At 43.4% G+C, this 17,118-nt stretch overlaps 1 protein-coding gene across 1 annotated transcript in view; it reads right to left on the reverse strand.

The window, feature by feature from the left end:
• Positions 1–17,118, reverse strand: part of LARP4B (La ribonucleoprotein domain family, member 4B) — a 99,065-nt gene that overhangs the window by 49,820 nt on the left and 32,127 nt on the right. The window contains exons 5-6 of the mRNA XM_011942284.1: positions 8,549–8,696; positions 8,166–8,306 (exon numbers count right to left, since the gene is read on the reverse strand). Coding sequence (XP_011797674.1) covers positions 8,166–8,306; positions 8,549–8,696 — 289 coding nt within the window. The remainder of the gene's footprint in view (positions 1–8,165; positions 8,307–8,548; positions 8,697–17,118) is intronic.

A 17,118-nucleotide genomic window follows, 5' to 3' on the forward strand; every position in this document is an offset into this window, starting at 1 on the left:
TCGTTTACTGCAGTCATCTTCATCAATTATCTTACCCAGATCTTCTGGATAACTTGCTGTTTCACCTTGCATTTTTATATTATGGAGACTGCTTCTTTTCTTTAACTTCATGAACTAACCTCTATGAGCTTCAAAATTTTCTTCTGCAGCTTCCTCACCTCTCAGCCTTCACAGAACTGAAGAGAGTTAGGGTCTCGCTCTGGATTAGGCTTTGGCTTAAGGGAATGTTGTGACTGGTTTTTCTATCCAGATCAAAGTTTCTCCACCTCAGCAAAAAGGCTGTTTTGCTTTCTTATCATTTCTGGGTTCACTGGAGGGGCACTTAATTTCCTTCAATGACTTTTCCTTTGCATTTACAGCTTGGCTAACTGTTTGGCTCCAGAGACCTAGTTTTCGGCCTATCTCAGCCTTTGACATGCCTTGCTCACTAGCTTAATCATTTCTAGTTTTTGATTAAAATTGAGATAAGTAAAACTCTTCCTTTCACTGGAACCCTTAGAGGAGGGAATGTAGAGTTATTAACCGCCTAACTTCAATATTGTCATGTCTCAGGGAACAGGAAGGCCCAAGCAAAGAGAGAGAGACAAGGGAACAGCCAGTTAGTGGAGCAGTCGGGACACACACATCATTCATAGATTAAGTTTGCCATCTTAACAGGCGTGGCTCCGCTCAAGCCTATAATCCCAGCACTTTGGGAGGCCGAGACGGGTGGATCACGAGGTCAGGAGATCAAGACCATCCTGGCTAACATAGTGAAACCCCATCTCTAAAAAAAAATACAAAAAATTAGCCAGGCTTGGTGGCGGCACCTGTAGTCCCAGCTACTCGGGAGGCTGAGGCAGGAGAATGGTGTGAACCCGGGAGGCGGAGCTTGCAGTGAGCCGAGATCGCACCACTGCACTCTAGCCTGGGAGACAGAGTGAGAGTCTCGGAAAAAAAAAAAAGCGTGGCTCCTGGCGCCCCAAAACCAAAACAATGGCAGTAGTACAAAACACCAAAGATTACCGATCACCATTAGCATTAATAATAATGAAAAGGCTTAAAATAGTGTGAGAATTACAAAAATGTGACACAGAGACATGAAGTGAATACCATGCTATTGGAAAAATGGTGCCAACTACTTGCTTGATGCAGGGTTGCCAAAAAACTTCAGTTCATAAAGAACATGGTAGCTGCAAAGCACAATGAAGAGAAGCACAATAAAGCAAGCTATGCTGACAAGCCAAGCAGTGCACTACTGGAGTCAGAGCGGGCCAGCGCATCGATGGCACAGAAGAGACAGTCCAAAAATAAACCCAGACCCACACGGACAAATGACTTCCAACAAAGGTGCAAAGGCAGCAGCGCTGGTGGAGAGAAGCCTTTCAACAAACAAACGCAGATTCCTACACACAAAATGAAAATAACTTTGATCCATATTTCATACCTTATACAAAAACTAACCTAAAATGGACCTAGAAATGTAAAATCTAAAGCAATTAAACTTATAGGAGGAATATAAACCAATAGGGAGAACCATAAAAGAAAAAAATGATAAACTTGATTATATAAGAAATTTTTAAACTGCTTTTCAAAAATACTCTTAGGAGAACAAAGTATATTGCATATCTGGACTTATATCCAAAACACAGAAATAACTATCAAAAGTGAATAATAAAACAACCCAGTAAGGAAATGCACAAACAGACACACCACCAAGTAAGATATATGCATTACAAAAAAACGCTGCAAGTGAGAGCCTGGAAGTTATCACTCTGGTCTGACAAGTAAAAAATCTAAAAAAACAGAACAATTAACAACTCTTCTTAGATCCTAAGTAAGGTCACAAAGGCAAACAACTGCTGCCATATTGGACAGACAGACAGACGAACAGAGAAGCGATCACAACGTACGGGGCGGAAACCTTTGCAGGAACCAGGGCGAGGACAGAAAACACGGCCCTGGAACTGATGAACTGCTGGATGCTCAGGGTGACCACGTCTGAGAGTTAAAAACTGCAGGGAGTCCCAGTCCCTGGAGGCGGGGGCGGGGGGGGGGGTCCTGCACTTCTGCGAGTTATACTTTCTGGAGCTCAACCAGGTCCTCCTAGTGAATACGAGAGAACAATCCCTTTGTGCTTCTGACAGGGGCAGGAGTAAAGTAACCATTTTGAAAAATACCAGAGCACTCTGTTCTTCTCAACAAGGTCTGCCCTCAGGAAAGACAGTTTAACCAGAGTTCAACTTGCTGGGGTTTAGTCAGAGCAGAACAGACCTAGAGGAAGGGAAATACCTCGCTCCTGCCTCCTCTAGCCATCCTGCCCCATCTAAGAGGGGTGGAAAAAAGAGAAGCTCCTGTGAGCTTCACAGTCCAGGGCCTGGGCTCACTACAGACTGAGACTCCTGCCCACACCTCACCCTACAGCACTGAAGGTGTAGTCACCACAGTGCCTTCCACCCAGCACACCGCAGCTGGTTCTCGAGAAAGTTACAAGGCAGACAAAAGGCCAAAAACAAAACGTCAAGACAGAGCAAGCCTGAGAACCAGGCATGACAGGGATGTTAGAATCATGAGACAGGGAATTTAAAAGAACTAGGATAACATGCAAAGGGCTCCAATGGATAAAGCAGACAGCAGGTAAGAACAGGTGGGCAAGGCAAGCAGAAAGATGGAAATCCCAAAGGAAAAAAAAGCAAAAGAAGTGTGACAGATCAAAACTACTGTAACAAATGCAGACTGCCTTTGATGGGCTATTAGGAGACTGGACATGGATGAAGACATATCAACAGAAACCTCTGTTGGGACTCAGAAAACAATAGCCCAAAATGAAGGTCTCAGAAACAAAAGTTTTCTGGGGTCTTGTTTTATGTGCTTGAGAGTTGAACTGTGACCGAGTGGGAGCACTCTGGTCTCCACCATCAGGGGAGGCACGATTTTTGGTTCAGGTCAGGTGGCCGGTCTGAAAACAGGAACCCAAGACTTTTCGTTCCGCACACGTCAAGCGCTCGGGAGTTTGTCTTAAGAAGAGGTCCCGTGTGTAAGGGGCTTTTGTCATCTCAGCTCCTGCTGCCTGGTGAGCTTGTGTCAACAAGAGTCTTTGCTAATTGAGCTCGTTCCTGAGAGTGAATGTTTTGTGGGGGATATCTTTGGAATTGCTTCTTCTGTGTCCTCTCCAGGATCTATCCTGGACTTTCCATCAAGAGGCTATCGGATTGAGTCACTACTGAAATAAATACACTACTGAAAATTCTAAACGTCAATGGCCAAAAGATGGACGCTTTAAATCAGAATTGTAAATCTTAAACAGGATTTCAGAAATCTCATCCTAAACAACTGACAAAAACATCAAGAACAAAAAGGGTGCTTGGCACCACTAACCATTAGGAAGCACAAGCACATCTCTAGAAAGACCCAAAAGTGCTATGGTTAGCCTTAAAAATTCTCTTTAAAATTAAAGAACAAAAATCTGACCTAAAACAAAATTAAAATTTTGTTTTAAGCTTAAACTCCTACTTTGGATTCCCCTGTGGGTTAACAATGAAGGCTGCTCTATATTCTTATAGGCCGACAGTTAAAATTCCAGGCTTTCCCTATGGTGGCCTGATTAGACACACAGCCCAATGGAACAGAAGAGAGAGCCCAGAAAGAAATCCTTGCACACCCGGCCAATTTCTTTTTAACAGGAGTGCCATGACCATTCTATAGAAAAAGGGCAGTCTTTTCAATAAATAGTGCAAGGACAACTGGATATCCACATGCAAAAACAAAGCTGGATCTATACTTTATAACATATACAAAAATTAACTCAAAACGATCAAAGATCTAAATGTAAGACACGAAACTATAAAACTCAGACGAAAACACAGACAAAACCTTCATAACAAAGAATTCAACAACATTATCTGAGATACGACACCCAAGGCACAGGCAACACAACAAAAAATAAACAAACTGAACATTAGGATAAACTTTGTACATCAAAAGACACTTTGAATAAAACAAAAAGGCAACCCACATAATGGAAGAAAATAATTGCAATTGATGTATCTGATCAGGGGTTAATATACAGAACATACTGAGAACTCCTAAAGACATTAACAAAAACTTGATTCAAATACAGGCAAAGGACTTGAACAGACATTTATCCAAAGAAGACAAATGGCCAATAAGAACAAAAAGGGTGCTTGGCATCACTAACCACGAGGGAAATGCAAGCCAAACTACAAAGATATACCCACTAGAATGACTTCTATCAAAAAAATCAGAAAATAGGCTGGGAGTGGTGGCTCATGCCTATAATCACAGCACTTTGGTAGGCCGAGGCGGGCAGATCACCTGAGGTCATCAGGAGTTCAAAACCAGCCTGGACAACATGGTTGAACCCTGTCTCTACAAAAAATGCAAAAGTTAACTGGGTGTGGTGGCTCATCCCTACAATCCCAGCACTTTGGGAGGCTGAGATGGGTGGATCACTTGAGGTCAGGAGTTTGAGACCAGCCTGGCCAACATGGTGAAACCCCGTCTCTACTAAAAATACAAAAATTAGCCGGGTGTGGTGGCTCACACCTGTAATCTAGGCTACTTGGGAGGCTGAGGAAGGAGAATTGCTTGAACCTGGGAGGTGGACGTTGTAGTAGGCTGAGATCACACTCCAGCCTGGGCAATAGAATGATTCCATTTCAAAAAAATCAGAAAATAACAAGTATTGGCAAGGATTTAATAAAACTGGAACCCCTGTACACTGATGGTGGGAATGTAAAATAGTATGGCCTGTGTGGAAAACTGTATGGTGGTTCCATAAAATAAAAAAAAGTTAAACATAAGAATTACCATATGATCCAGATATTCTACTTCTGGAAGACAGTTCGGCAGCTTTCTACAGAACTAAACATACTCTGACCGTATGAGCCAGCAATCACACTCCTGGATATTTACGCAAAGGAGTTAAAAACTTCCGTCCATACAAAAACCTGCACATGAATGTTGATAGCATCTTTATTTGTAACTGCCAAAATCTGGAAACAACCAAGATGTCCTTCAGTAGGTGAATAAGTAATTTATAGTATGTCCAGACAATGGAATGTTATTCATTGCTAAAAAGAAATGAGTTATCAAGCCATAAAGACGTGGAGGAAGCTTAAATGTATGTTACTAAATGAAAGAAACCAATCTGAGAAGGTGACATCCTGTAGGATTCCAACCCTATGACATTCTGAAAAAGGTGAAACTATGGAGACAGTGAAAAACCAATGGTTGCCAGGGTTGGGGGAGGGAGGGGTGAGTAGGCAGAACACAGATGACTTTTAGGGCAGGGAAACTACTCTCTCTGATGCTACAACGGAGGGTACATGTCATTATACATTTCTCCAAACCCACAGAACATACACCACCAAGACTGCAAGTGATAGTGATGTGCCAATACAGGATCATCAGTGATAACACAGGCGCCCTCTGGTGAGGGGATGTGGACAGCGGAGGCGGCCATGCACGGGTGGGGGGGGGGGGGAGCATATGGGAGATCTCTATGCCTTCCACTCAAATTTGCTGTGAACCTGAAAAGTGCTCTTAAAAAAATAGTCTTTTTTTAAAAAGATGTTTGATATCAGTCCTTAGGGAAATATAAGGGTCATAAGGATGTGGTGCTTTAATCCACCACTGGTTGAGAATAGAAAATGGTACCACCACTTTGGAAAACTGCTTTACCATTTCTTTTTTTTTTTTTTTTGAGACGGAGTCTCGCTCTGTCGCCTGGGCTGGAGTGCAGTGGCCAGATCTCAGCTCACTGCAAGCTCCACCTCCCGGGCTATTCTCCTGCCTCAGCCTCCTGAGTAGCTGGGACTACAGGCGCCCGTCACCACACCCAGCTAGTTTTTTGTATTTTTTTAGTAGAGACGAGGTTTCACCGTGTTAGCCAGGATGGTCTCGATCTCCTGACCTCGTGATCCGCCCGTCTTGGCCTCCCAAAGTGCTGGGATTACAGGCGTGAGCCACCGTGCCCGGCTGCTTTACCATTTCTTAAAAGGATAAACATGCCTACGAGATGATCTAGCTACTCCATTCCAAGGTATTTTACCCAAGAGAAATGAAAACATAAGTTTATATGAAATCTTGCTGACAAAAGTTCAGTTTTATAAATACTTTATTTATTGGTAAAGCCACATTTTGTAAACAATCCCAAAATCCATGAATAGGTGAGTGGAAAAACAAACTGGGATATATCATGAATACTTCTCAGCAATAAAAATAAATGATGAATTCATGTTACAACATGAATCAATCTCAAAAATAGTAACAAGTTAGACAAAAACAGTACACACTGTCAAATTCTATCACACGTCTGCTGTCCAGCAACTTGTGGAGCTGACGCTGGAGGATCTTTGGAGCCCAGGAGTTTGATTTTTTTTTTTTTTAAGAGAAAAAAAATCTACAAAATGCAAACTGACATACAGTGATAGAAAACAGACCACTGGTTCCCTGGAGAAAGGAGAGGGCACAGGAAGCTCTTCCTGGTGATTGGGATGTTCGTGATCTTGATTGTGATAAGGATTTTACAGGTACAGAACAACTTATCAAACTGGGTGGGCAGAGCAAAGAGGAATGAAAGAGGCAACAAATCAATAACGTATTATGTCCTCAATTCTCCTTCAGCCACGGAACATCTGGGGCATACCTGACCTATATGATGTTTACTGTACATCGGTTATGCCTCACTAATGCTTTGTAGGAGTGAGGGAAGGAGCTGGGGGAGGGAGATGAAGGAGGAAGACAGAGCAGAGGTATTCTTTTTCTTCTTTTGAAAATAGTTTTAAATACCCCTTTTAAAAAGAATCACCTTCTTTTGAAATTAAACTTTCCAGAATATGCTTTAACATGCTGTTATTTCACTTTTGATAATGTTCCCTATCTCCTATCTTCAGATAGATTTTAATATGTTATTTCACTTTTGGTAACATTATTTATCTGCCGTCTTCAGGCAGATTTTCACACGTTATTTCACTGTTGATAACATTACCCATCTTCCATCCTCCAGACGGATCTTCACATCCATCTACCTCCTACCTATCTGCCATCTTCTGTATAAATGCTGACCCAGTTGAAGATCAGGTCATTTCAATTCACTCTGAAACTTAAATTGTTTATTTGGAACCCCTTTTACTTCCTGCCATTAGGAGTCTCACTCCCTCAATGTGTAACGCCCTTATATCTTTTGTAAAAATCTGTTTTAATGATGAGGATTCCTTTCCTTTGCCATCTTAAATTCAATGGACTCTAACATGACTGCAATTTATCCCAATGTCCTGCCATTCCCAAGTCGCTCACCAGTCACTGGTAAATTAACAAGGCGGATATAATCGAATTAACTGCTGAACACTGGCACTTCCTCAGGTTCAGAAAACTGCTCATATAGACAGGAAATTCACTTTAAGCAAATTCAAGATGGCAAATTTGTATTTACAAGAAACAAACACGGCTTAATTTTTGTCCCTTTATAAATACTTCATTCATTTTACCAAACAATTGTTATTTAAAGCAATAAGCTCCACTGAAGTTTAAAAAAAAAACAAAAATACAAAAAACTGTCACAGAACGTCTACATACACATTTTCCCTCTTAACTGACAGTTTCTGATTTTGACAGTCTTAAGCCAGCGAAATCATTCTGCATGGCTGCGCCTTACAGCACTGAAGTCTGGCCTCTCCGGCCCTGCCCAGTGCATTCCCTGGTCACTGGGATAACGAAATGTCCATGGCAAATGGGGTGGGGGAGGGGACAGGGACTGGTTAAGAACAATTGTGGTAATAAAAATGAAAACATGGGAGGCCGAGGCGGGCGGATCATGAGGTCAGGAGATGGAGACCATTCTTGGCTCACATGGTGAAACCCCATCTCCACTAAAAAAATTTTTTAGTGATCCGCCCGCCTCAGCCTCCCAAAGTGCTGGGATGACAGGCGTGAGCCACCGTGCCCAGCCCAGGTTTCATCTTTTGAGACCTTACATGCTCCATGGCACCCTCCCTAAACAAGGCCTCTCATCGTCTCTGCATCCACATAAGAGTGAGTTTAAAGTAGAATTAAAAGGAGGCAAAGAAAGACAAGTTGTTCAGAGACTGTTAATATGCTAAATAAAAAAAATACATAAAGCAGACCATATTCCCTGGGAAAATGAACCCATAAGGTATGTTTACCTGTCTCGCTATTTTCAGGCAGAGAGTCATATTCCGAGGGACCCAGAGCGAGCGCATTCATATCTGCTGGGTCCGACTCCTGCGGGTCTGGCAAGGCTGCGTTCTCATGGCTCTGGTCACCATCGCCACTGGCATCCAATCCTACAGTCAGGAGTTTATCCCAAGGCAGGGTTAGAAGCACAACTTTCTCTTGGAACAAAGCTTACACTTGCAGTCACTCAACTTCTTTAACTGAATTGTAAAAGACCTCTGGGCTCTCAAGCACTGCCACGTACCATGACACAGTTGTGAATGAACAACAACATCCTAAAGACAGATTAAAATGGCAACAAAAGCACAGGCGTGAAAGCCGGGGCTGCACACCCCAGCCATGCTCAACTCACCCTGGGGGCCACGGTCTGCGTGGTGGCCAGCCGCCTCCTCCCATGCGGCACTCACACCGTCAGCAGCACTGCTTGCTTCCAGATGTAACACAGGAGCCCCCCACACTTCTGCATTAGGGTTCAGCTCTGAAACCTTAGTTGCTGGTACCTAGGAAGAAATAGGAGATAGACATTTGTATCCAAATGTCAACCAAATACAATTGTACTCCTTAATGCAGAGTTCAGAGACATCTGATACAGGCTCCAAAGGCTCAGCCTATATATTTACACACACCTTTGGGATGAAACCAGATTCAAAATTTAAAAAAAAAGAAAATGCAGTCAGGATTCCATCAAATTCCCCCCAAGTTTTAAGTTCCTTCTCCCAAGACCAAGGCTTGCAGAGATCGGGAAGGATAGGCCTGCCACGAAAAGATTCAGTGTTTCACAAACTATACCTGAGGAATAGCTGGTGACTTCCTAGACTCCTAATAAAATCACAATTCAGGGTTTTACAAACTTGAATATAATGTAGATGAATACAATTCTAAATAGAAAGCTTAAAAAAGTCAGCAGTGCATGGTGGCTCACGCCTGTAAACCCAGCACTTTGGGAGGCCAAGGTGGGCGGATCACCTGAGGCCAGGAGTTCATGACCAGCCTGGGCAACATGGCTCTACTAAAAATACAAAATTAGCCAGCAGTGGTGGCGCACGCCTGTAATCCCAGCTACTTGAGAGGCTGAGGCAAGAGAATCACTTGAACTCAGGAGGCGGGGGTTACAGGGAGCTGAGATCGCACCATTGCACTCCAACCTGGGCAACAGAGCAGAACTCCATCTCTAAAACAAAAGAAAGAAAGAAAGCTTCAAAAAGTCACATAACAAAGGGTGTAGAAAATGAAAATTGCTCCTAAGAACTAAAGTGTTCTAATAGGTCTGTCAGGGATACTGTAGGATAAGAAAGCTCAGGCATCCTTTGAGGAAGAAGATAAAATATCTCACATTTTTCACAGAACTACCTGTTCCCATTCCCAATAGAGCTTCAGTATCACCTTGAAAGAGAATCCACAGGTGACCATGAGGCTGCTAGTCCAGTGTTCCAGACAATGGGCTCTCAGATCACTGGGGCTAAGGCCAAAGCTGCCATGGACAGCTGTGAACATGGGCTAAACCTCACCTGGAAGACAGAATAACTCCCGCCATCAACACGATGCCTGGCACATACCAAACTCATCGGTCACCATGACAGTCACGCATGCTCAATCAGTCCAACAGGGCAGTCCTCTACTCAAAACCCTCCTGCATCAGCTTGGCTCATTTGGAGTAAAAGACGAAGTTCCCACTGTAGTCACAGAGCCCTCCTGTGCTCACTGCTCCCTGGCCTTGTCCACTTCCAAGCACACTGACCTCCTTGCTGTCTCTAGGCACACTGGCACTTCTGCTTTTCCCATCTGTCTGTCCAGAACATCCTGCCAAGAGACCGGGGACTGGTGGTCCCTCCTGACATAGAGTATAAACCCACCATGTGGACACTCCCTACTCCCTGCTTTTTCTGATACAAGCCTTTCTTATGCTTACACACCTTGAAGCATTCCCCAAAGTCTAAAGAAAAGTAAAATGTCCAAACACACAATCCTTCAACAAACTTACACATTATTTGCCTTTTCAAATGTACCACCCACCTTCACACAACAGTGCAGGAAGTCAAAGTTTCTGGAGGAAGGGACAGGTCCCTGGTACCTGGTGCCCCTTGGACCCAGGCTGCAAGCTGGGAGCAGTTACACTGCACTACCCCAGCATGCAGCATAGACACATCCGTTTCTGTGGCCCAGAACACAGGAGAAGGGCTAGGAAGCACCACCATGGGCCGTCAAAAAAACAATGGGTGCATTAATAGTTTTTAAAAGACAGAATAAATCCACATTGGCTCAGGTGATGAGGCTGGTAGGAAAAAACATAAAACTATTTCTGAAACTGACAGAAGGCGGCTGATGTGGTTAAACTTATGGTATACACTTTGTTCGTTCCTGCTCCTCCAGTCACTGGACCACCAATGGGCATCATGCCCATAAAACCAAATGTTTCAATGAGGATCTATCTGGAATTCTTTTTCCTTTTTGTTTAAGTACTGGTGATAGGGCAAATAATTGGGTTCCTTCAAGAATATTATAATCAAGAAACACCAATTCTTCAATTTTCCCTCTTGCATTACATCTAAATTTCATTTTTGGCCTCTGCTTCTGCACAGTGTTACTTGCTCTCTTCTCTCTCATTAACCCATCTGTCCAACAAGTGCCTCCGACATATTCACCAGCATGCTTGTGCCAGGCACGGCGCTGAGCTGGCAGGTGTGATGGTGAAGGAAACAGACAAGAGCTCATGGAGCTACATGAGGGGGCAGGAGACAGCCACAGGTCACCCACAACACTGGCTCTGGCAGCATTTACACCTTTCCACCTGTTCTGTTGTCTTTGTCAATTCATTTCTCTATTCTCTTTCCTACTCTAATACTTCCATACATCGCCTTTCCTAATTAGACCCAGTCTCTTCACCACCACCACCACACAATCCAGTTTTCTGGCCTTGGTTCCATTCCATCCACTTAGCTGGCTCCCCTCAGCTCATGCACATACCACACATGCTTTAAATTCCCAACACTAACTAATAGTAACCTTCTCTATTATTAGTACCTTTTGCAGTTGACTGTCCTTCAGTACCAAAATACATTTTGTAGTTTATTAATACAGACCAACAGCACTTTGAAAGCAGTGACAGCATGACTGTTGGGGCCCCCATGGCCCTTGTACTCCTCCCATTCCAGGGTGGTAGTCACCATGGGCATTCCGTTCACTGTAGTACTGCTGATAGCTAGCACAGTCCTGAATTTAGTAGGGAGGTGCTCAAGATAAATGAGGAATGAATCAATGTTTAAGAAATAACATAGCCGGGCGCGGTGGCTCAAGCCTGTAATCCCAGCACTTTGGGAGGCCGAGACGGGCAGATCACAAGGTCAGGAGATCGAGACCATCCTGGCTAACACGGTGAAACCCCGTCTCTACTAAAAATATAAAAAACTAGCCGGGCAAGGTGGCGGGCGCCTGTAGTCCCAGCTACTCGGGAGGCTGAGGCAGGAGAATGGCGTAAACCCGGGAAGCGGAGCTTGCAATGAGCTGAGATCCAGCCACTGTACTCCAGCCTGGGGGACAGAGCAAGACTCTGTCTCAAAAATAAATAAATAAATAAGTAAGTAAATAAATAAATAAATAACAAAAATTTACATTTTCCTCTATTTGACAACTTCTGCAAGGCTTTATGCCACAAATGACTAGGACTCTACCCTTAATCAAAGACTACCTCTTAGTGAAGAAGTCCAAATCAAGTGTATGCAGTTAGGAAATGTTCAATCAATCCTGTGACTGAAGAGATGTGACCAGGAATGAAAGAATGAAGATGTCTTTTAAGGTTTAATGACATTCAAGGATCTACCATGTGCTGAGCACATTCTACACACCTCCTTGTACTGAATCAGAACAAGTCTTGGAGGTAGTTATTAACTGGACTCATTTCACAAATGAAAAAACCAAGGCAGAGAAAGGTTAAGTAACTTGCCCATAAAAACAATGGTTAATTAGAAAGTTAGACTCTAAGCAATTGTGTTCAGCAAAACACAACATTCACCAGGAGTTCATTAACTTATAATTTACAAGAGAAACAGTTTGTATTAAACAAAGATCTGAATCTCCCACTATTTCTATAAAATATGGCTATTCTCTTGCAGTCATATGGAACTCTAAATGGTTATCAAGAACTCCAGTGTGGGGCCGGGTGTGGTGGCTCATGCCTGTAATCCCAGAATGTTGGGAGGCCAAGATGGGCAGATCACTTGAGGTCAGGAGTTCAAGGCCAGGCTGACCAACATGGTGAAACCCCGTCTCTACTAAAAATACAAAATTAGCTGGGTGTGGTGGCACACACCTGTAATCCCAGCTACTCGGGAGGCTGAGGCAGGAGAATCATTTGAACTCAGGAGGCGGAGGTTGCAGTGAGCCGAGATGGCACCACTGCACTGCAGCCTGGGTGACAGAGCAAGACTCCACCCTTTAAAAAAATAAATAAATAAATAAACTCCAGTGTCGTCTGCTTGACTCTAAGTCTTATTTTTTCCATTAAAAACGTACGGCCAAGCAATGGTTATTAAAACCACAGGTAAGCGGACCTTAACAGCCACATTCCAAAGTGAACATGCCTGAGTTCAGATGCTTAAATAAACCCTTCTACCCCAGCCACCCTGTGAGAAACACTAGGCTCCACTGTGAAAAATAACATATCAATTAATAAGTTTGTATACCATGGACATCAGACACAGCAGTCTCTCCAACAAATTACTGAGTAGGAACCGGAGTGACTAATGCTGGAGAAGAGGGACTGGCCAGTGAGGCATAGAAAGCAGGTGAGAGACGGGGGAAAGAAACATTCCATGCAAGCCCCAACCACTCCTAGAGATGCACTAAAAAGTTTAGTAATTCAGGGCAATTTGCTGACTCCGGAACCATACAAGGCTCTACCTCCAGTTCTTCATTTGTGAAATGGAGTAACAGTTGTTATATTAAGGTTTGCTATTAAAAAAAGACACCTGTAACAGCACTTTGAAAACTGAAGTTCTGAAAGGCAAGGCACCATCGTTAAATGTGGTAACGCCTCATATTAGAATACTGTTTGGGAATACCTCATAATGGAAAAGCTAATTTAAAACTGGAAGCACACCTCTCACTTAGGCATCACTTATGCTCTGTGTTGACATCTGAGGCAGTGACACTGGTAACCAACTGAAAATTACGTCACTTCCGTAAAAGATTAACTGCAGATTATCTTAAAGATGTAGTTTTATACTGTTTTGCCTCCACAACCATTTAAGGAGCAAAACTAATGAATTTGAACATAACTCTCTCCAGAAAAACTCCCAATGTGGGCATGGAAGTAAAAGAGGTTGATGGATCATTCCTTACGTTATAGAAGGGGATTTCTACTTGTTTATTTCCATACAGTAAGTGTTGACATTTGAGCCATCTTTATTTCCCTAATATCAATACTTTTTCTTGTTTCATTGCCCACAAAAATCACAAATAAACCACTAGCTGAATAATGAGATCTTGCTACTCTGAGTATGTGCTTTCAATCACACTGCTTCAATAAATGTCTGTTTTGTGAGCAAAACTAATTTCCTGTTGTTGAATGTTGCCATTTATTACAGAATTTCTGGAAAGATGCTCAAATTAGCTGCCCATAGAATCATTTGCTAAGCTTCTTCCAAACCAGAGGGGCAGTACCATCTTGGGGTTCTGAAAAAGAAAGAACTCCACAACGATTCTAACTGCAAGACGACAGAACCAAGATTTTATAGCCAGTTAAAAGCAGCAAATTCTACCTGCCTCAGACACATACAAAGATACCAGGAAGCACAGATTTTTAGATAAGTTTGTCTTTTGCAGTGTGACTTACACCTTCAATGGGCTCACAGGCTGACCGAATCAACTACACTGCCCACGAGATAAGATGCCCTCAAAGGGCTCTGACCGCACTGCGGCCAGGAAGACAGAAGAGCTGGCAAAATTCACAGACAGAAAAAAGTCAACACAGAGCTGTGTAGGACAACTAGCAGGGCATGCTTTAGTGCTAACAAGAGTTTGCACACAAACTCTGGCTTAAGTACACCAAACAAGAATTCATATTTTCCAATTTGGAAATCATTAATGTTAGAGTAATTCACAGCCATACATAAGCATTCAAACAACCATCCACTGTTCAGAATAAATCTTTATTAATTTTAAGCTAAAAACAATTAAAATGGGCTGGCCTGGTGGCTCATGACTGTAATGTCAGCACTTTGGGAGGCTGAGGCGGGTGGATCTCCTGAGGTCAGGAGTTCAAAACCAGCCTGGCCAACATGGCGAAATCCCGTCTTTAAAAATACAAAAGTTAGCCAGGCGTAGTAGCACATGCCTGTAATCCCAATTACTCGGGAGGTTGAGTCACGAAAATTACTTGAACTCGGCAATCACTTGAACTTGGGAGGTGGAGGCTGTAGTGAGCCGAGATCGCGCCACTCGACCTGGGTGACAGAGTCAGACTCTGTCTCAAAAAATAAATAAAAATAATTAAAAAATTAAAATGCATAGCCTAGCATACTGCAGCGCAACAGTAAAACAGAGAAAACATACTTACGAACTGTCCATCTCTATCATGCCATCCCCAAATAACACCGTCCTCTGACACCGGTAGCTGAGGAGTGTTTTCTGAAAACGAAGCAATTTCCAAGCCCTGTGGCTTATGGTGTAGATCCTCACTAAATACTGTTTCACCTTCTAGTGCACCTTTTGTGACTGTATTAGTCCAGAGATAGCGCACTTGATATCCACCACAACCACTGGCCAGTCTTTCAGAAAATACTGGATTTCCTAACCCTCCCATCGGGTAATAAGAAAATTCACTCAAAAAACAGGAGACTCCTTCTGGGAAACTCTGCCAATCCACTTTTGAGGGATGTTCAGATCTATTTAGGACACCTTCTGTGAGTGATGAAATGTGGCCAGTACTTGGTACGACAGTGTCTTTGTTGTCCACGGGGACAGCGGGAATCCCCTGGGCCGCATTGCAGGGGGCAGCTATGTATCTGTCCACTAGGGCGGGATCAACACCAACCAAAAAGAAATGCCCACTGGAAGTGTCACGTGACTCTATTTTCTCAAAACTCACCTTAGCACTTCCCATAAAACCCATTTCACTATTTAAAGTCGACTGTTTAAGAGTGGACTTGGTGTTTCCTTCTTTGAAACGATGTGCACGTTCACTTGTCCCATATGGACCCCGGCAGTCAATAATTTTGGGGTCAATACTATCTTTCTCTAAATAAAGTCTCTCTTCCTCTTCTTTATGTGTTAGTTTTGGTGTACTCAACCCTGATGTATTAGTACCAAAGATACCAGGAGCGTCTTCAATTGATTCACAGTAAATTCCCTTGCATGTTGCGCTTTTACCACTACTAACAGAATTCTTTACTATTTCTGACTTCTGTATAACTGGATTAAAACTCTGACTTAACGGTGGGATAACATTAAGACCACTATATTTGCAGTTGTATACTCGGTGTGTTTCGTAATTTTTTTCTATTTGATTAGTTTCAAAATCAGCGTTCTCCGTTGTACTAGAACGAACGCAGGAGAGTATATCCTGACGTGGCACTGCCTCATATCTTTGTGTGCCTGTTTCCCACTCACAGGTTGTTTTAGAATCTGACTTGACAGTCTCTATGTCATCTTCAGTTGTCTCTCTATACTTTGCTTGCAGTGATTCTTTTTCACCACTTTCTAACCTTTGAGGGTCACTCAGCTGGTCTTGTGACACACTGAATGAACTCTTCACACATATTTCACCCTCTATTTTGTCACCTGGGCTTGTTTCCCTCTTTTCTTCCTCTGTACAGGTGAAAATAAATATGGAAGAAATACAGTTACTGTGAAGAGATGTGGAGTGACTGGGAGACTTGCCATTGGGCGGCACTCCTTGTGCCATGCTAGGCTTTAGGCCGTCTGTCCTCTGCACCATCCCCTCTGTGTCCACCAAACGCTCCATACAAGTTTGGTCACAGGTCTGTGTTGCAGCCTCATCTGCGTGACACCAAGATTTCAATTCAAAAGCCCTTACGCCACGACCCTCAGCCTTCAAAATGCCAATTCTGTCCTCTTTTTGGTAAAAGGCACTATTTTCAGATTGCAGAGACACCTCTCCTCTGTCTGGCGGCAGGGAACTTCTGGCCTCCAGGCTGCAGTCCCCTCTGCGCTGCATCTTCTTGACTAGCCCGGGAACAGGTTTCAGCTCCCGGCAGTCATCAAGCTGGCTTGGGGCTGCTTCTCTTGAATTAGCATGACCTGAGAGACACCCCCTTCCAAATCTCACTGCAGTGATAGGCCTCTTGGGACTTAAATCAATTCTATCTAGACCAACAGGTAGGATACTATCTGATTTGCTAACATCCAAGTGGAAATCATCATTGTCGCTTACTGGTGTGATAGAGTGATTTTCTCTCTCCTTTTTAGAATGTAAACTCTGGTCGACAATAACTGTTACCGCCTCCGGGTCATTACACCCTGCAACATATGCAGTGTCAGTACAGAAACCACCAGGTGGATGTGCAGTATCAGCACAGAAGCTACCAGGGGGATGTCCGGTGTCAGTACGGAAGCTATCAGGTGAGTGTGCGGTGTCAGTACGGAAGCTACCAGGTGGGTGTGCGGTGTCAGTACGGAAGCTACCAGGTGGGTGTGCGGTGTCAGTAAGGAAGCTACCAGGTGGATGTGCAGTGTCACGAAGGAAGCTACCAGCTGGATGATCCATCTCACTTCCTACTCCTAAGTTATGGCTTTCACTTTCTTCCAGAAGGACACACGCATGTCTTAGTGAGTCACTGTCCATGTTGTTATTTAATTCAGGGAATAAGTCAATATCATGTAGTGCACTACTTTCTGCATAATTTTTAGGGAATTCAGTGCAAGCTTCGGCCTGTAAAGCCTCCACCTGCGTGTTACCAGCGTTTG

This window comes from Colobus angolensis, unplaced genomic scaffold (assembly GCF_000951035.1).
Source record: "Colobus angolensis palliatus isolate OR3802 unplaced genomic scaffold, Cang.pa_1.0 Scaffold209, whole genome shotgun sequence".
Lineage (NCBI taxonomy): Eukaryota > Metazoa > Chordata > Mammalia > Primates > Cercopithecidae > Colobus > Colobus angolensis.